This window comes from Punctularia strigosozonata (genome assembly GCF_000264995.1).
Source record: "Punctularia strigosozonata HHB-11173 SS5 unplaced genomic scaffold PUNSTscaffold_25, whole genome shotgun sequence".
NCBI lineage: Eukaryota > Fungi > Basidiomycota > Agaricomycetes > Corticiales > Punctulariaceae > Punctularia > Punctularia strigosozonata.
Genome location: NW_006767457.1, coordinates 1 through 19,062, shown reverse-complemented (window position 1 = coordinate 19,062; position 19,062 = coordinate 1). Strand labels below are relative to the sequence as shown.

The 19,062-nt window shown below is 54.5% G+C and overlaps 7 protein-coding genes across 7 annotated transcripts; 5 read left to right on the top strand and 2 right to left on the bottom strand.

Annotated features, from left to right (window-relative positions):
- Positions 1-46: 46 nt before the first annotated feature.
- On the top strand, positions 47-826 carry PUNSTDRAFT_139485 (uncharacterized protein; the record flags this gene model as incomplete). Its single annotated transcript, XM_007389198.1, has 1 exon — positions 47-826. One exon carries the CDS (start codon positions 47-49, stop codon positions 824-826), a length of 780 nt encoding a protein of 259 aa, XP_007389260.1.
- A 1,017-nt stretch (positions 827-1,843) lies between these two features.
- Positions 1,844-4,990, top strand: PUNSTDRAFT_123268 (gamma glutamylcysteine synthetase; the record flags this gene model as incomplete). The annotated part of the gene is made up of 17 exons (XM_007389197.1): positions 1,844-1,962; positions 2,293-2,411; positions 2,476-2,587; positions 2,663-2,752; positions 2,849-2,974; positions 3,025-3,164; positions 3,228-3,310; positions 3,364-3,426; positions 3,478-3,594; positions 3,677-3,803; positions 3,865-3,977; positions 4,040-4,234; positions 4,297-4,368; positions 4,409-4,516; positions 4,574-4,694; positions 4,770-4,872; positions 4,924-4,990. The coding sequence occupies 17 exons, from the start codon at positions 1,844-1,846 to the stop codon at positions 4,988-4,990; spliced, it is 1,875 nt and encodes a 624-aa protein (XP_007389259.1).
- A 1,282-nt stretch (positions 4,991-6,272) lies between these two features.
- On the top strand, positions 6,273-8,156 carry PUNSTDRAFT_116988 (delta-9 CoA desaturase; the record flags this gene model as incomplete). The annotated part of the gene is made up of 9 exons (XM_007389196.1): positions 6,273-6,420; positions 6,482-6,954; positions 7,012-7,120; positions 7,171-7,202; positions 7,257-7,279; positions 7,340-7,361; positions 7,413-7,587; positions 7,658-7,833; positions 7,977-8,156. 9 exons carry the CDS (start codon positions 6,273-6,275, stop codon positions 8,154-8,156), a joined length of 1,338 nt encoding a protein of 445 aa, XP_007389258.1.
- Positions 8,157-9,606: 1,450 nt separating this feature from the next.
- Positions 9,607-10,818, bottom strand: PUNSTDRAFT_93963 (DUF1348-domain-containing protein; the record flags this gene model as incomplete). Its single annotated transcript, XM_007389195.1, has 4 exons — positions 9,607-10,313; positions 10,368-10,436; positions 10,495-10,641; positions 10,705-10,818. The coding sequence occupies 4 exons, from the start codon at positions 10,813-10,815 to the stop codon at positions 10,173-10,175; spliced, it is 468 nt and encodes a 155-aa protein (XP_007389257.1). The 3' UTR covers positions 9,607-10,172.
- Positions 10,819-11,721: 903 nt separating this feature from the next.
- PUNSTDRAFT_139480 (uncharacterized protein) lies at positions 11,722-14,043 on the top strand (the record flags this gene model as incomplete). The annotated part of the gene is made up of 1 exon (XM_007389194.1): positions 11,722-14,043. The coding sequence occupies one exon, from the start codon at positions 11,722-11,724 to the stop codon at positions 14,041-14,043; it is 2,322 nt and encodes a 773-aa protein (XP_007389256.1).
- A 388-nt stretch (positions 14,044-14,431) lies between these two features.
- PUNSTDRAFT_32736 (uncharacterized protein) lies at positions 14,432-14,973 on the top strand (the record flags this gene model as incomplete). The annotated part of the gene is made up of 2 exons (XM_007389193.2): positions 14,432-14,733; positions 14,790-14,973. Coding segments are annotated over 2 exons (486 nt in total), but the record flags the coding sequence as incomplete, so codon positions are not given.
- Positions 14,974-16,028: 1,055 nt separating this feature from the next.
- On the bottom strand, positions 16,029-18,250 carry PUNSTDRAFT_78083 (cytochrome P450; the record flags this gene model as incomplete). Its single annotated transcript, XM_007389192.1, has 11 exons — positions 16,029-16,373; positions 16,423-16,549; positions 16,602-16,689; positions 16,740-16,929; positions 16,985-16,998; positions 17,053-17,176; positions 17,239-17,354; positions 17,404-17,555; positions 17,610-17,798; positions 17,856-17,988; positions 18,040-18,250. 11 exons carry the CDS (start codon positions 18,248-18,250, stop codon positions 16,029-16,031), a joined length of 1,689 nt encoding a protein of 562 aa, XP_007389254.1.
- Between the last annotated feature and the right edge of the window lie 812 nt (positions 18,251-19,062).

Below are 19,062 nucleotides of genomic sequence, written 5' to 3'. Positions count from 1 at the left end.
GGCTCAGCGTCTCCGTTGCGCCAACTCGCCCACCTCCACTGCGCCAATGGGCCCGACGTCTGCTGCGCCAACGCGCTCGCTCCCGCCCGCGCCCGAACGTTTGTCTCAGACTGCGCCAATGCGCTCGCGCCTGCCTGCGCCTGCTCGCCTGCCCCCGGGTTTGCCATCGCGCCCCACCTCTCCCGCGCCAACCCACCTTGCTCAACTGCGTCAATCCGCAGCACTCGATGGCCAACGCGTCCGCCTTCGCCTGCGCCAACGCGCCCACTTCCGCTGCGGCAACGTGCCCGACGTCCGCTGCGCCAACGCGTTCGCCCTGCTTGTGCTCGCGCGGTTGCGCCTCCCGCCCCTGCCGTTTGCCAGGCCCCGAGCGCGAGCCGCCAACGCGGTCGCGCTCGGCGCAGCTTCCAACCTCCCGCGCTCCCCCGCCCATCCTCGAGTGCAAACCGCCAACGCGGTCGCACTCGGTGCAGTTTCTACCCCAGGCGCTGCCGTTTGCCAGGCCCCGAGCGGGAGCCGCCAACGCGGTCTTGCTCGGCGCCGCTTCCATTCCCCGCCCGCGCGCCCGCTGTTTGCATTACCCCGAGCACGAGCCGTCGCCTCGCCTCCCCGCCCTCTGGCTCGCTCAGAGCGCGAGCCGTCAAGGCCTTGCCTACCGCCCTCTTTCGCTCAGCACCGAGTGCGAGCCGCCAACGCGCTCGCGCTCGCTGTATCTTCCTCTCTCAGCGCTCACCTGTCGCCTGCCCAGCCCCGAGCGGGAGCCGCCAACGCGGTCTCGCTCGGCGCAGCTTCTCCTCCCCTCCCGTTCGCCCAGCCCCGAGCGTGAACCGGCGTGATGTCGCTCTGTGTCTCCATTGCGCCAATGCGCCCGACGTCTGCTTCGCCAACGCGCTCGCTCCTGCCCGCGCCTGATCGTTTGCCCCAGACTGCGCCAACGCGCTCGCGCCTGCTCGCCTAGCTGCAGTTTTGCCATCGCGCCCTGGCTCTCCCGCGCCGACCCACCCTGCTCAACCCGCAGCACTCGATGGTCGACGTGTCAGCCCTCGCCTGTGTCAACGCGCCCACATCCGCTACGCCAACGTGCTCCCTTCTCGCTGTGCCAACCCCTCCATAGACTGCGCCAACGCGCTTGCCCCCGGCTTCGCCAACGCACTCGCTCCCGCCCGCCTCCGCGTATTCGTTCTGGACTGCGCCCACACGCTTGCTCCTGCCTGCCCCCGCGGTCTGCCCCCGGCTTTGCAAACGCGCCCTCGCTTGACTGCGCCAATGTGCTCGCCCTGGACCGCTTGACTGCGCCCCGCCTCCTGTACTTGACCGCTGTTGTGCTCGACCCTGCCCCCTCTCCCGTGGCCTAAGCCGCATGGCTCCCATGATGGAAGGCGCGCGAATCTTGAGCTTCAAGACGTATGTCACTTATGTTTGAAGCTGCCCCGCTCCCGGCATATGGTGACTCCCGGTTTCTTGCATGCTGCAATAGACGACCCCGATTTGATGGCCCAATTGACACCATCCCCGTCCGGGGTGCAGCCAATGAAGCAGACTCGCATACACCATGGCCGACTGAGTATTAACCGTAGAGCTTGTATAATGTCTTGTCTGAAATATCAATGCCATCTGTTGTGGTTCACATGCCCACTTCCACTGAACTTACATGAGATAGGATACAAGATTGAGTCATAGGTATGTGCACAAAATCCTGCACAATGTAACTATTATGCATGAAGAATGGATGGAATGTCCTGTACAATATGACCAAATTGTGGAGACAATTGATGTTACAGATCACCAAAATATGTCCAAAAAGTTCATAAAATTTCACATATTTGTGCACATTTTGCCCAAAATGTGGCAGATGCTAAGGGGGGACCTTCTAGATTTCCTTCTTTTTGGACTTATTTGCTCCTATGTGCTCCTATGTGCTGTAAAAGGCCCCAAAGTAGCTTTATCTGCATGGATAGTCCAGTCATTACTTGACATTTCCCCCCTTTATGATACTAATTTACAGAGGGGGAGTTTCCTGATGAAGACGCATATACTCGACGCTCTGGACGGATGATGTCATAGCTTGGCAGGATGGCATTGGCAAAATATCCTTGTATGACAGTATAAAGCTCGCGACGCGTGGGCGTTCGTCTCCAAAGGAGTTCGTTCCACCCCGGCATATGCGACGAACCGGGCGCTGAGCACGGAACAGACGACCTCCACCACTCGGACCTTGAATCGTCCACGCAATCTCCGTGCGCGCGCGGACTCAACATGGGACGCGTTCAGGAAGGCGAAGCTCTTCCGTAGGGAGGATGCAAAGAAACACTCGGACGCGATCCGTCGACACGCCCTCAACCAGTTCCTGCGGATACGGCGCGAGGAGAAAGATCGCGACAGCGACCCGTTCCGATGGGGCGACGAGGTATGTTGACGAGCATTGTCCCGGTGAAAAGTTCTCATCCCGCTAATGCATACATACCGCTGCATAAGTTGAATGCATGATAGTTGCCCTCGACCACGAACACAGGACCGCTCAACGGTCACTGAGACAAGATGAAGTCCCCAGCAACATTCACGCGACGGAGAAAGCACGCCGGGAACCGTGAGTCACCGGTGTGGGTTGATTGCTGAGCATGCATGATGGACGCGGCTCGTGGGCTGAGGTTCTATCCGGAAGCGGGCGACATATACTCGAGACGACCCCTTCGGACCCCGGGACCTCCACAATCCACGATTTACGCAAGGTCGAGCCTAACGTGCGCCAAAGGTGGATATCGCCGATGCACGAGAAATTTCCTCATGGTCAGCTCACGCAAATCGTAGACGAGTCGTAGCCAAGAGATACCTCAATGAGGACGAGCAGGCTCGTCACTCTGACTTCGTTCCCGCTCATGGGTGCTCCAGGCGCAATCCGCGAACCGCTCCAGTCCAAGGCGTCCATGGGCATGTTCGTCCCCGAGAACGTTCTCAGCGGTGAAGCTCGCTATCAGTAGGTACTGGTCAAAGATAGTGGTTCACGACGACTCAACACACGGGCAGAGCGGCAGCGTCGAACATCCGCGCTAGAAGGGCCGCAAAGCCGGCGATCAACGTCCCAGTCTTTATCGACAAGAACACCGCTCGTGCGTTCACCGACGGAATGCTACCAGAAGACAGAGTGGCTCCAGAACCTGACTCCGGTATACGGCCTTCGTTCCAGACGTCGTTCCTGGCCACGACTGACTGATTTGGAGTCCACCAAGATTGCTTCCCCGAGCCAGATCACATATATCTTGACGTTATGGCATTCGGCATCAGTTGTTGCTGTCTTCAGGTTACCATGCAGGTAAGATTTGGCCGTGCATGAGTACTGTAGCCCCGTGATTGGCATAACACTAGGCCGCCAACCTGTCCGATGCCCGCCGCTTGTACGACATGCTCACACCTGTGGCGCCGATCATGGTAGGCAGAAGTTGCGCGGAGCTTTCCTTGTGTCCTCACCTGTAACACCAGATGGCTCTTACCGCGGCGAGCCCGATCTGGCGCGGCTACCTCACGGATGTTGACTGTCGCTGGGATGTCATAGCCGCGCTCTGCGACGACCGAACGCCCGAAGAACGCGGTATGGCGGTAAGCAGCGCTCAGCAGGCACCGTCTTTTATCGAATTCTGATCCGCATGCTTGCCACTCGGCATCGCAAGACGGTGCCCAGCGGATACCAAAATCCAGATATGAAAGCGTCAGCTTGTATCTTGCCGATGAGCCACCGATAAGACCTGAATATAACGATGTTCACGCGCCGCTCAACCAACCGGTCTACGAGGAGCTGGTCCAACACCGTAAGGTTTTGCCCATCGTGAGGTGGCCGCGAACCATTGGCTGAATCGGTTCATGAATGAGGCGTTGATGAACCGATGGCAAGGCACGTAGCTCATCAGTTCGTTCGTGATTCCGTGATCGCGTACCGGGAGACGCTCGACCAGGATGATGCCATAGACTCGGAGCATTTCGACGTGCGTAGTGTCCGAGACCGCAGTCTATTCGAAGTTCCCCTCCCCCGTTGACTGGGCTTCAGGACGTGCAAGCGTGCAACTGGCAGTCGATGCGGCTCAAGGTGCCCGAATCCGAGACACTCGGTTGGCGCGTGGAGCTTCGTACGATGGAGGTGCAGCCGACCGACTACGGAAACGCGGCCATGACCGTATTCGTCGTGCTCTTGTCCCGCGCAATACTGAGATACAATCTCAGCTTCTACATCCGCATGTCGAAGGTGCGGCTCGCGAGCTTGGCCGATGGGAGGATCCCTGTTGACGTCTAGCTCTGCATATCCAGGTCGACGATAACATGAAGCGGGCGCAGAGACGCGATGCCGCACGTCGAAGCAAATTCTGGTTCAGGAAGCACGTCTTCCCTAAAGAACACGACCCTGCATCCGGAAACAAAGGATCGCGAGATGCGGAACTCGTTCCCCCGGGTGCTTTGCCCGGACTGCCCCAATTCCGCCGACGATGGACTCGAGGAGATGACGATGGACGAGATCGTGAACGGGAAGGTGAGCGCCGTTCGTACTTGTCCCATTCCTGGTGATCCTCACGTCGCGCTATGACAGGGCGATGCCTATCTCGGCTTGGTGGGCCTCGTGGATCTGTACTTTGACAGCCTTGAGATGGATCAATCCACCCTCGATAAATTGCGCGACTACGTTGCTCTCGTGAGGGGGCGTGCAGATGGTGGGTGCTTGTGGTCTGATCTCTGCCTACGCTCGCTCACAAGCCCTGCAAATCCTGGCTCCTGGCTGACTCCAGAGACGTGGATGCGCAAATTCGTCGAGAACCACCCGGCATACCAGTTCGACTCGATCGTGCATTCGGATATAGCGTACGATCTAATCGTAGCCGTGTGGGACCTGTGGGTGAACACGGATTCAGCGACCCCTCGCGCCCATCCGATCCTCCGTAGTGAACAAGGTCTTCGCAAAGAAGCCTGCCTCGTGCCTGCCACGCGTGCCTCAGCCGCAGATGCATGAGATTGCGCACAGATGTGTAGTCCGGCGGCAGTCTCTGTGGGTTCTTTCGGAACAGGGCGGGATGCGTGCACGTCACGTCCGTTCGCGCCCAAAAGTCGCATGACCCTATTCACGCGGCCCATGCGCAGCTTTCATTGTATGCAGAAAAATACCGTAATCAATTGGGCGCCCCCACGTTTATCATCAGGCTATCGCCACCGAGCATCTTCCGGCCGACATGATGGCGAAGGCAACTCGAAAGAAGCGCACCGGAGGTCTATTACGTCAAATGATAGTATGTAGGGCAGCGTCAGCAACGACCGACACAAGTACGTATGTCTCACCAGGATCGAGAGATCTTATAGCGTTCTGGAGTCCGCGTCGAGAGTCGTGGTTCTCTTGGATACGAGGCGGAAATGAGGACGTACTACACATCCTTGCCATACGTTGATTCAGTCCATGCAATCTGCCGACCCGGTCGCCGCGAGTACGTGGGACAGCTTCCACCACGTGGAAGGAGCCCCGATTTCACGGCTCTCCTGACAGAACCACCGTCTCTCGTTCTGTGGGTGGTTCCGGTCCTTACGCAACAGTCGTGATGGCTCCGCCCACTGGCACCGACTCCGGAGCGCCGCCAAGGAGCGCGAGTTGGTGAACTGCGGGCTGGCAACGGCTTTCGATCCAAGTGCACCTTCTGATCTGCGCCTGCAATGAGGCATCGGCCGAGGTTCGCAATTTGCGGATCGTCCCAAAAACTGCCTCAATCGACGCGGGCGACGAGCTCGGCGCCGTTGCTTGTCCGTGAACGCAAATGAGTTTCATCATCCGGAGTCGTGCTGATAGGATTTCGATATGAGGACCGCCCTCGACTCGGCAGGTCTTCTGTTCCACCGTTCATACATATACGGCCTTAGCTTCCCTCCCCCTGCGGAACGTCCCGTACTCACGCTTTCCTTCTTCGCAATCGCCTTTGGGACTTTCTCTGTGCCCGCGACTCCGCCTTTGACTCATTGGTGCCCATCATCTCCTCGTGGCGCCTCAAGGCCGTCATCTTGGCTGGCTGTTCTCTCATCCAATCGGTTCGGCTATCGTCTCGCACACATTTAGTAAAGAAAGGTCCTTCGAGAACGTACGACGGGTGGTGCCACACTCGGGCCGACAACACACAGGTCGAGTGTTGCTGTATAAATTTCCGTCTGACGACGCTCACAATTGTTTTCGTCCCAGGTCCGTTCGTCCCTCTCATCGAAACCCTGTTGTACATAGACTGGCCATGCCTGCCAAGCATGACGTGCTGTCCGAAATGGCAGCTCTGGTCCCTCGAATTCGCGGTTTCAATCTCGCGGTATTGGTGATAACACCCGCGCTCGGGCTGTACGGTCTCTGCACCGTGCCATTCAACCTTGCAACCACTATATTCTCTGCGATATTCTACGTTTTCTCGATGCTCGGTATATTATCTCCCGCGTTCTATGAGCCCCGGGCGCTGAACACTCTTTCTTCCATTCACAGGCATCACAGCCGGCTACCATAGGCTATATTCTCATCGTGCATACTCGGCATCGGTGCCGATTCAGCTCTTCCTCCTTCTGGCTGGAGCCTCAGCCGTTCAGGGGTCTGCCCTCTGGTGGTGCAGAAGCCACCGCTCGCACCATCGATACACCGACACTCCATTGGATCCGTACAACTCTCACCGCGGGCTTCTCTACACCCATATCGGTTGGATGGTCCTGAAACCCGCTCCCTCGCCCGGATCATCAGAGGAGAACCCAGGAACGGGCTCACGCCTCGACGGCAAGCCCGGGAGGTCCAACGATAGCGACCTTCGCAATGACAAGCTGGTCATGTGGCAGCACGTCAACTACTTCCCGATCGCCTTCTTTATGGGGTACTTCCTGCCGTGCTTGGTCGCGGGATGGGGCTGGGGCGACTGGCGAGGGGGCTTGTACTTCGCAGGAATGGTCCGGCTCACGCTCGTACATCATGTAAGTATCCGTCCAGTTTGTTTATCCCTGGCTTGATAATTATCTACCCCTTTGCAGTGCACGTTCTGCGTGAACTCGCTAGCTCATTACCTCGGCACGACCCCATACGATGATAAGCTATCGCCTCGCGATCACATCATCACCGCCATAGTAACCTTGGGCGAAGGTGTGTCCGACATGCTCGATGGTCGGTTGCTCGTTCACAACGTTCCGCAGGACATCATAATTTCCATCACCAATTCCCAACGGCGAGTCCAATGTCAGACTAGTTGAGATGATATTGACTTTCATCGCATTCATAGGACTACCGAAATGCCATAAAATGGTACGCACCATCCACAGTATTTCCTCATACCTCAGAGGAGCTGAACAATCCCATCACCAGGTATCAATGGGACCCGACCAAGGTATGCTCCGTAGTCGACTGAAGGAGGCGATCGTCGCTCATGGTCGAGCAGTGGTTCATTTGGACCTGCAGCAAGCTGGGTCTTGCCTACCACCTGAAGACGTTCCCGTCGAATGAGATCAAAAAGGGGGAGTTGACGATGAAGATGAAACAGCTCAAGCAAGAGCAGGACAGCCTCACATGGCACAAAGAAGTAGCCGATCTGCCCGTGGTTACATGGGAACATTGTAAGTGTACCTATATCTAGCATACATCGGTGTGCTCGTTGTTCACCTCGCGTCCCGCGTTGGAATGCAGTCCAGGATCAGGCCAAGGAACGGACACTCGTTTTGATCGCCGGCTTCATTCACGACTGCACCGCTTTCGCCCAGAACCATCCCGGCGGCGCGATGATCGTCGAGAAGTCATCGGGGAAGGACATGACGGCGGCCTTTTTCGGAGGCATATACAGTCATTCAAATGCAGCCCACAACGTGAGTGCACGACTATTGCTTCCCTTCCGTCCCGGTGGCGAGCTGTGGCGCCCCAAGATCGCCCGGGCCTTTCCCACAATCTTTGTACTGCTTCTATATTTGCGGCGCTCGACAGGATGGCATTGCTGACAATCGGTATATAGCTGCTTTCGATGATGCGTGTCGGCGTCCTCGAGGGCGGGGTGGAGACGACGCACGACGCGCCGCCCGAGCGCGTCGTGGCGAACCTCCGACCCGAGGACATTAATATAGACTTCAGGGTTCCGCCGGCCCGCAAGCTGATGATAGTTGAGGCGACAAAAACCCAGCAGGACCTGCAATAATGGCCCGGTCCAATCTGCGACTTACCGGTGTGCTGACAGGGTGTTGCGGTCTTCCAAACGATCATGAATTCTACGAGAACGACGACACTGTAATAGCGTACACCCATTGAGTGGGGATACTAATGTGTGGCAATGCCCACGTGAAGCACGCGCGTACGAAGTTACGAATCTACATAACTTTGGGTCGTCACTATATTCACTACACCTAATGTTCGTCATGAGCGACAATTCAGGTATTTGGACATCGCACATAGCATCACCAACTCCTGAAACACGTTGCATCGACCGATGACATGGAAAGGCTCGCTAGTAAGCGCAATAGACCAAGGATGGACGTACAGTGCCTCTCACGAGATAAACGCGACAAGCGGACCAAAACGCGGGTTCATGTGAAGACACCTCGCAGCGCAACTAACGTATAGAGTTCAAGGAACAAAGCGACAGATGGGGTTTGAGAGGGGAAAAAGGTGCATCAGGGTCGTCCTATCGATTCTGAAGTCTCAGCCTCAACCCCTTGGACGATCGAGGCTCGTTCCAGACTCCATACCACGCCTTGGATATTTTAGCTGAACCTTAAGGCATGAAACGCGGAGGCTGGTACGCATGCGTTGCACGGAATAGAATAGGGGTAGACAGAACGTCCTAGCACCGCTGCCGTGATCGCGATCGAGTTATGAATGAGGGCACAGTGATGGCTCTAGCAGTATAGGTGGACGAGGGGCATGTGTGGGTAAATAAAGAAGAGCTTGATGCAGAGAAGATCGAGCTGACGGCGACTTTATTGAGCAGAAGGACTTTTACGCTTGGGACGTCACTTGCGTATACGTGCAGCCACATTTCCGCAAGAATATGAACAAGGACTCAGCGATATTACCGGATGGCGGAGGTCGTAAACCAGGGCGACCAAAGAACGTCCAGAGGAATCTCCAGTGCAATATCGAGCGGGAATCGATCTACGAACAAATGTCACTCCACACTAATGGACCTTTTTCGAGCGGACGAGCCGCATTGTTCAGGTGGTTCCGGGGGCTGAGAGCTGACTGACCGTCGATTGGCACACAGGAAGTGACGACGAAACCCAATTTCCTGGCGCGATCCCGATCCCAGCGTCATATCCGTGCTACTGCGATCGTTACGTGTCCATAGACGAATACGTTTGTACGAGGGGTTGCCCAGCAACGAGAACCGGTGACCTCAGCACATTTGAATCTGTAGCCAGGGCGCGTCGTGCCCGTGGTCATGGTCGTTGTCGGAGAAGAAGCGCAAAGAAGAGGAACCGCGTGTTTTCGTCGTGCTCGACAGCCTCGACTGGGGAACCCTTCGGATCAATCGCGCAACGGAGCAGCTCCGAGCCTCCGACGTCCGAGTGTTGACACAAGCGAGATTACTGCAGCCATTCGGTAGCCATTAGATAAAGCATTTGCGATTTTTTGCGCATCCACGAGAGCGTCGAGAGGAGTCAGTGTTACGCATACATCAGCGAAGTCATGTCATCGAAAGGCCCTGAAATTGAACCGGGTGAGAAGCAGAGCGCGAAGATTCCAAGTCGGCGCTCATTGGTACAAAACGAAATGCGGGTGCCCGCCTGGACCCTGGCCCCTGGCGAAAGATCGAACAGTGACTGGGTGACTGGGGCAGAGTCCGCCGTTGTTGCTCGGGATGATGCCATGACCTGTATCCGTTTGGTATCCGTAGGAGACCGCGGACGATTCGGAGAGAGCAACACTGAGCCACATGTGCATGAGTCCACCATCATGCATCATGACTAGGTCCAGCGCGTTTGTCAAGTGATAGCTACGGCAATTACTAGTGTCCAATTCTGATGTTTGTGCCAGATTGCTGTCCTCTCGTGCAAACTAAAATCGCAGAGCTCCCGAGTGATCGCCACCATCGGCATTGATCACGCGAGTTGCATTCTCACATAGAATAAGTAGATTCGGTTGCCCAGCGCCTTTTGAAGTGTGCGATTCAAGGGACATCGGGATTAGTCTGTCGCAGCGGGGATGGACGACGTGGTTAAAGGTGTTTCTCCGAGATGGTGACGCTGTCAACGTCGACGACGTCGTCCTTGAACCAGCGCTCCTCATCGGTGATTTTCACGTCGTTCCCGCTCATCATGCGTTTGCGCATCCGACCATCTGCTGCGAAAGTCCAGTCCTGGGCGGTGTATCAGCATCGGCAACAAGGGGACACGATTCAGGGTTTGCGCACCTCGAGGCCGTAGGTACGGTACCACTGCTTCCCGCCATCCGGCGTGTTCTCGTACCATTCGTAAAAGAACTGTGAAGCGAGAAATGTTCGGAGAAGATGACGTGAAGGTCTGATGCATTCTACGTACCTGCACCGCGATTTTATCGTCAGAAAACGTGAACAGTTCCTTCCTCAGCCTGTATCCAAGTTCTTTCTCCCATTTCTTGGTCAACCACGCCTCGACCTCTTTTCTGCCCTTGAGGAAGTCCGCCCGATTGCGCCAGATCGTCTCTTCCTGGGATATCGAGATGAGCTAATCGCGGCCGAAGTCAGACATGCGGGCGGAAACACGACGAACAGTGTACGCTTGAGCAACGCGAGCAGGATCTTTGGTGTTCCATAGCGCTTGAGCGGCCTTGACCTTCGCATGAGCGGTTTCAGTGGAGAACGGTGGTCGTATGTTGGCCATGCCGTGACTCGAAGTTGAGGCAGCCGTGCCATCCAGCTCAGCTTATAAGAGGCCGGCACGATGGAAGACAAGTCACATGGATCTGATTAAGCAGTACGCATTCGTTCCGACTCGGATGGTGAATGCACGAAGATCGTGTACTGCATCGAGCACAGGGTGTCTACCGCACGTAGAGAAGGCTGCATAGCTCCGCTTGGTTAGAGCGCCATGAGAAAAGGAATGGTGAATGGTGAACCCAGGTGAATCAACTCGTCAGTGATCGTGGGATTCGATAGTCAAGAACACTTCCTGAGCTCCTCGCTTAGCCCGCCCCCCCCCCACCCCGTGGCTACCTACGATTCAGTTCATTCAATGCTCTGCTTGGGCGTCGAGGCTTACGTCCATACTCCATAGTTTCTATGATCATCAGACAGCGCGCAGCCTACTCTGAGGCCCTGTCGGACCATTGAATAACTCCAGTACCCGCACCCTGTCGTTCGTGTGACTCCATCACAGGAGTCAGCGCGGCGAGCGTCTGTATCAGCAGCATCCACATATGTCCAGCCCTCTGCTGCCAGTCCCTCGAAAGGCCCGTCAGTATACTTTGTCTGGCCCATGTTTGCCTGACCTTGACACTAGACACCGGCTTCGCAAAATTGTTCGTCCTCTGCGGTGCCCGTCCCAGTGGCCAAGTCAAGCTTGACGGCTGCCGACAGTACGTGAACCATCCTATGGTCCAGCAACGCCAGACTCAAACAAAGCCGTGCCCCCGGCCCCTTTTTCCTGCATAGATGATGAACTCATCTGTTGATGAGCAGGAGAGGCGCCTCGAGGACATCCAGGCAGACATAGTCTCTTACGAACGCTATGTCTCTAGCCATGCCAATTTGGTGAGTGAACCCAGTCTCGTGCTGGCTCCCAGACTACATGAGTATTCAGACCGACGAACGGGCGCTGGCTGTGATGAACACGTTAGCGACGGCTCTTGTCGAACGATACCAGCGCCTTTCGAACATCGCAGACTTGGACAAGGCATCTCGGCTATGCCGATCTGTCTCCGCACTGACAAAGAAAAACGATATCAACCATTTTCAATCGATAGCAAATCTCGTGGTCATTCTGACTCTCACATTCGAACAAACAAGCGACGTGGTTCATCTAAAGGATGCCGTTACGCTGTCCAAAAAAGCGTTGGACTGTGCGTCCCCCGATCACTATATCAAAGCACTCAACAACTTCGCCGGTGTTACATTCCACCTCGTCAAGCAAACAGGTCGCACAGAACTTCTCGACGAGGCAAGACAACACCTTTTGAACGCCAAAAAACGTGCCTCATCGGCGACGATCGAACCCGCTGATGTCGCTGCAACAATTTCTACCCTCTCGGTTATACATAAAACCGCGTTCGAGCTGCTCGGTATCCTTGACGACTTGAACGAGGCCATCAAATTATCACAGCAATCCCTTGACCTTCGCCCCTCCGGGAGTCCATCTCGGGATATAGCGCTCAATAATCACGCAACTATTCTCATCATGCGTTACGAGAAAACCGGGGACCCTGAAGACCTCAGGCAAGCCATAGATACTTACGAGAGAACGCTCGCACTTCGCCCTGAAGGCCATCCCAATCGCTCTGTTTCTCTAGCCAATCTTGCCGTTGCCATCACTTCCCGATTTCGTGCCCAGGGATCTGCGGATGATATGGACGGCGCGCTGGAGCTTCTCTACCAATCGCTCGAACTTACTCCCGCTCCGCATTCACGACGTCCTTACAGCCTCATGAACATCGCTGTTCTCCTGGTATCACGGTATCATCAATTTCAGGAAGCGCGCGACTTGGACGAATGCGTGCGCCTTTTGGACCAGATGGGCGAACTCTGCGGTGAAGGTCACAGCCTTCGTGTAGCTTATCTCTCAAACCTCGGCTCTGCACTCGAGTTGCAGTATAGACGTTCGAGCGATCTGATTTACTTGAAGCGCGGCATACGATGTTTGCGAGACGCTCTCCGCGTCTGCGGCCCTCGTGACATCAACAAACCAACGCTTCTCCAGAACTTAGGACGCCAATTACGAACCTTATTCCAGAAAAATACAGATATCAATATCCTGCAGGAATCTACTCGCGTGCTAGAGGATGCGCTCACCTTTTATAGCACCGAACACCCACGCCGTCCTCTAGCTCTCCGTAATCTAGCTAGAAATTATGCCATACAAGGTTTTCGCACTGGAGACAAGGATTGGGCAGTTCGTGCCAGGGACCTCCTGCTCGAGGCTCTGAGTCTTCGAGACGTGGGCTACCCCGACCGTGCCGAAGTCATGCTTGAGATCGTAGACCTCCAACTGAAATTCAGACCTCCTGGATTTCCCCGGGACTGCGGAAACGAATTACTCGTGCATGCGCTCAAGGATGACGCGTGCAGTCCTCAGATCCGGTTGCGACTGGTCAACGAACTTCTGCAACGATTTCATCCTCCGTCCGTCCTCGCCTTCTGCAACACGCGCGATTCCCTCCAGCAACTCGTCGATATATTTAGTCTCGCCACACATCTGCTCCCTGAGGTGGCATTTCTTGGACTAGACTCGCAGGCCAGGCTTACTGCGCTAGTGGGCACAGAATCCCTTGGCTTGGAAGCGGCGGGCTATGCTCTCTGTCTTCCGGACTGCGCACGTGCAGTAGAACTTCTTGAGCAAAGTCGGGCGATATTCTGGAGTCAAGCCCTGAAACTGCGGAGTCCTCTCGATGACTTGCCAAAAGACCTGCGCGCCGAGATAACCGAGGTTTGCCAGTGGCTTGAACGAGACTCCTTAACGTGGAGCCGCGAAAGCGAGGCATCGGAGCCTCTAGCTACGCTGACGCATAAAGCAGCGCTTCGCCGTCGGCAAAGCGAAAAGTTGAGCAACCTCTTCCTTCGCGCGCGAGATATTCCTGGACTGGAGAGGTTCATGTTGCATGAACGTTTTGATTCTCTCGCGAGGGCCGCTTCATCTGGCCCGATCATTATCCTTCTTGCGAACAAGGTGGCGTGCTCGGGCATCATGATCAAGCCGTCCGGTCAAGCGGTCCATGTGCCGCTGCCTCAAGTCACCATTGAACGCCTCGGACAGCTTCGCAAAGATTGGCGTAAAGGCCTGTGCAAGCCGAAGAAGCAGCAGAAACAATTTGACGTGCTCGAAGAACTCTGGCGTAATGTCGTTAAACCAATCATCGACGCACTGGAGTTCAAGGCACGCTTGTCTTCTCCTCCCTAGTCTCATCGCTGATGCTTTCCTACAGCCCAAGCAACATGATCGGAAGCTTCGTCCCCGAGTTTGGTGGTGTCCGACAGCAGATTTCATCCATCTCCCTATACATGCCGCTGGAATACATACAAATCCTGCGAATGTATGCCACTCTTACATGGTTTCCTCCTATACACCCACCATTGGCGCGTTACTTGCCGCGAGGCGGGGCTTCAAAGGCGTCGAGATTGGTCAATTACGGATTCTTCTAGGAGCGGTACCAGAGCCCTATGATCTGTCTGAATGGGACAAACTACCCTCTACGGGTGCTGAGGTGTTAGCCGTCGCATGCGTAGACGCTCTGTCTTCGGCAACGTTCCTTCAGCTCCCGCCTGAAGAGGACATATTCACAAAAAAGAAGATCGCCTACAAAGGAATTTCTGCTTCAACGTTATTAAAAACCTTACCCCATGCGGATATCTTACATATTGCATGCCACGGGTACCAGGATTCAACCAATCCGCTAGGAAGTGGTCTTGTGCTTGCGGATAAGCTGGTCACCGTTTCCGACCTGATGCGTCTATCGCTCCCGCGCGCTTCTGTAGCATTTCTCTGCGGATGCGATACGGCGAAGGGTGACGTAAACCAACCGGACCAGGCCGTTCATCTTGCGACAACCATGCTCTTCGTTGGTTTCAGAAGCGTCGTGGCGACTCTTTGGTGAGCTGTGCTCCAGAGGGTGTTTGCTGCCATTATTGATTAATGATATTCCTAAGGTCTATGCAAGATGATGACGGGCCCATTCTTGCTCAAACATTTTATGAAGCACTTCTGAGTACGACAGGACCAACACTGACCATGGACGCTGTCGCATATGCCCTCGATGAAGCTGTTCACAAATTGAGGGACATCAACATGCTACCAAGCACATGGGCTCCGTTTGTACACGTTGGAATGTGAAGGAAAGGGGTTTGAAATCGTTGCGTTACATCTTGGGTCGTTGTACGTTTCAAAGGCGTTGTGCTAGCACTCGACATCCTCCTGTGATGTGGGTGAAAGACGATTGGTCCCGAGAGGCCGATACTCCTTGGGCGCAATCTGAGGGCGAGCCCGGAGGCTCGCCCCGGCTTGCTGGAGGAACATCTTGGTTTCAGCATGTTTTCTCTACAGAATGCTTACAGGATGCGGGCGGGCGGGTGCTGATGCTACTACTCGCTGCACCCTAGCTGCTAGTGGGTCTGAGGGAGCGAGACACGCGTCGGGGTTTCAAGATTCCTCCCTCGAGCCCGAGACGGCGCACCGAGCGAAGCTCGGTGCTCGCTTATTCATATATGTACCCACATCGCGGCTAGTAGGAGCTTCTTGTTTCTACTTGTTTACATGCGACAGGTTACCGGGGTTGTGCGCTTTCACTTTGTCATTCTGTTCCGTGAATACGACCTATATAGAGCCTGGTTCAGCAGGATCCTCGCATTCTGACGCCGTTCTAGATCGGACGCGACCTTTGGGGGGGTTCTTTACCGTCACGCCGACGTCTCCTGCTTCCTCCACATCTTCCTGCGTTTCCAGCACATGCTCGACCTAGTATGCAAAGTGGGGATGGACGCTGGCACACTTCACACCCAGAAAAGCTCGAAGAGCCGGTCGACGAAGATGACATACAACTCCTTGGCGTTTTCCACCACGGAACCTCGTCCATACCTCGTCACCTTCCTGGATGGGCTACCGTCCTTTCGAACGCACATGCTCCTGAACGGGGATTCCGCATAAGCAATCGGCTCCGGTTAATTGTCGTGAAATACCTACTGGGGTATTGTCTGAACGGGTCATCGCTCTTCGCGGGTCTGTTATGAAGTTCAATGTTTCGTGCCCTAGTAATGACGTCATGTTGGGGCGATGCATCATTTGTACAATCGTCTAAGTGTTGCGGGGAGCGTTTGATTCGAAGGCGGGCTGCATTGCATACGACGATATGTCAAGGGTAGAACTAAATCCCAGTAACCAACACATCGAAACTATAACTTGAGTCCGTCCACAGTAGAATGTGTTTTGTATGACCTGTGTCGATAGAGTACTTGAGGGCAGGACGCGCCGTGGGCATCATTTCCGTTGTCTGAACGTGCATTTGAACGGACGCGGCCGTCTGCAAGGGACACGCGTATTATGTGAACAAGGCCCTCGAGTGGGATAAAGTATATAGACACGTACGTGACGAGTTGTGACGCCCCGCATAGGGCAGACCGCATATCAATCGCTTTGCCATCTGTGTCTATAGCGCCTGATATCTCGAAGGCGCTGAGAAGGTTGGCGACCCCCAGCCAAACAGAGGCATCAGCAAGGTATTGGCCAGGACAGATTCTCTGTCAATGATGGATCAGTGATAGTAGGGCCCAAACAAGTGATTCTAACCCGTCCGAAGCCAAATACCCCTGCTTCACGGGGATCTAGTTCTGGTGCATGATCCATATCGTCGAGAAAGCGTTCTGGTCTGAAGGCATACGGATCCTTATAAATTTGCTCGTCGTGTAGTATTGCCCTATGGGTGGGAGATAAGATCGTGATTGACACAGATGGGGGTTGGAGCTCACCATGCGTTTGCAACTATGAGTGCTCCCTTCGGTATGCGATAGCCTTCGTATACATCATCTTGATCCGATAGCAGCATGTGCGGTATACCTAGCTTTCGGGATTAGACTAGTTTCCATGATCGTATGCCGGGGACAAACCCAGTGGGACGGTGGGAAACCACCTCATAACCTCCAACGCGAAGGCATGGACGAAAGGCAATTCGGTTCGGTCTGACAAGCATGGGGTTCGACCAGGTATCAAATGATTATCCAGTTCGGCTTGAGCTTTTCGCTGCGCCTCGGGACACAATGCCGCGGCAAAGATGGCGCAGATTAAGGTGTTGGTCGTCTTTGATTTGTCAGTACAACGGGAAGATGAAGAAATGAGGTCATGCACATCGTACCGTTTCTTGTCCAGCTGGCGACGTGGACACTGAGATGTTGTTCAGAGACTGTATAACCAGTCACGTACCTCGGTACAAGGCCGCCGTCGTCCCTTTGATGTGCCACTCCATTCTGTCAAAATCAACACTGGCAGGGTTCAGCTGAGTTTGCATCAAGTGCGATGCAAACGAGGGAACAGCGTTTCTGTCGTCCTAACATCGCACCAAATCAGTATAGGATAAGTATTCTACAACGGCCAGGCAACTGAGTTTACCATCATCTGCCGTGTTCTCTCGTACGGAATGTCCACGATATTGTGGGCCGCCGCCCTCGACTCCTTTGCAATTTTGTGGAACTGTATGCCCGGGGTCCAATCTGGGAGGTATTTCACTAATCACGGATCAATGCATGAGGCATATCTCGGGTAATGAACACTTACGAAACGGTACTGAATCCACCAACCACATGAACGGTTGGACTCCCAAGCTGAAGTAGTGGTTGTTGAGGTCCGCTGTTTTGACGTACCAGTCGTCTTTATCCTCGTTCAAGTCGAAGCCGTAGCCGATGAAGACAACAATAGAAGCAGCCCACCTATCCCAACCGGCTAATAAGCGACGTACAACATTCAGAGCATAGATCACAGACCGCTTAATATGCGCTTCGAAGCCACCTGGCTCTTGTTTGATGCGTGTCATCAAGTCTTGCGTATATCGCTCCTGAATGGGGGCGTACTGGCTGATCGCGTTTCGATGGAACCGTTCATGGAGCAATTTGCGCTCGATGCGCCAATCCGGGCCATACTGAAGCGGAGTGACACCCCAGTTCTGCCCCATCCTTGATTTCCAGTCGAGGTTACTCGGTGCCATAATCATCAGCCCGGAAGATGCCTACAATTCGTTCATCATGACTTTCTGACGTCGTCCAGAGTAAAGGCCCCCTCGGACGTGCATGAGTTCATTAGCCTCCTTCAATCCGTTGAGGACAATCGTATGCTCGTTGAAAGCGCGGAAGTGAACGATACGCCCTGCACGGGGCTGCTTAGAATTTAAACCAACAAAGTGAAGAAAATACCTACCATATTGTTTGCGCATGCCCGTGAACGCGAGCCACTGGCGCTTCTTTGGCAGATCTAGGACATTTCCGATGAGCCAGCCTATGAGCTTAGGGGTCGGTGGTCCCGGCGGGAGCGGAAGTCGTGATTGCTCGCGACGGACAAGCCAAAATGACAAAATTGCGACGAAGGCAAGCGCAATAGCATCCACCGCAAGCAAAAGCGTAGAAGGCATGAAGATGTACTGAGCTATGAGCGACGGATAAATATATATAGCAAAGCTTGCGTGAGAACATACCTTGATCGAGCATTCAGTCCATGAACGTCCACGTCAAAGGTGCAGTCTTTGAGACTTGGCGTAGGCGCGGAAAAAGCGGACTTATCCCAGTTCTCAACTTGCGGTGAGCATCGAGGATGCAATCCGAGCCACCAATCCCAGGTCTGCCTCTCACGAGCATATCGGGACGGAAACGGTTGATTCACCGGACATACAGATGATTCGGCATAGATAGCTATAAGTACAACCTGATGGGTTGAAGCCACTGCCAGGGTTCCACATTACGAACCCGGTTTGGATTAATTTTTTCACGCCAATCTGCCGTAGATATTGAGACCAAGGACCAAATACAGCTTAGATTGTAACTTGAATTTGTAGTCTATACCGCGTCGGAGTCATGTACGTTACCATAAGAATAAACCCAATGTGGGATTATAAATACCAACTCCATTATGTCCCAAACTCGCACATGACGTATCGACTACAATCTAGACTTATTGGGCGTAAAAAATCCAGAATTGGTTTTAACACAAATGTATACTTGAAATATCGACTGAGGTTTCAACCGGCCCTAGATTTCAAGTCCAGGCGAGTCGCGTGTTCAATTCACGTTGACCGTACACTGACCGAACTAAGTAAGACCGAAGAACGGACGATGACCGACATCTCCGTGCTGTGCCAGAGCCATGTTCGCGCACCGCTGCGAATAAACATAGGCTGTCGCGGGCTGGTAGTGGAGGTTCGGCGCCGACGCGATGCCGCTTCCGGCT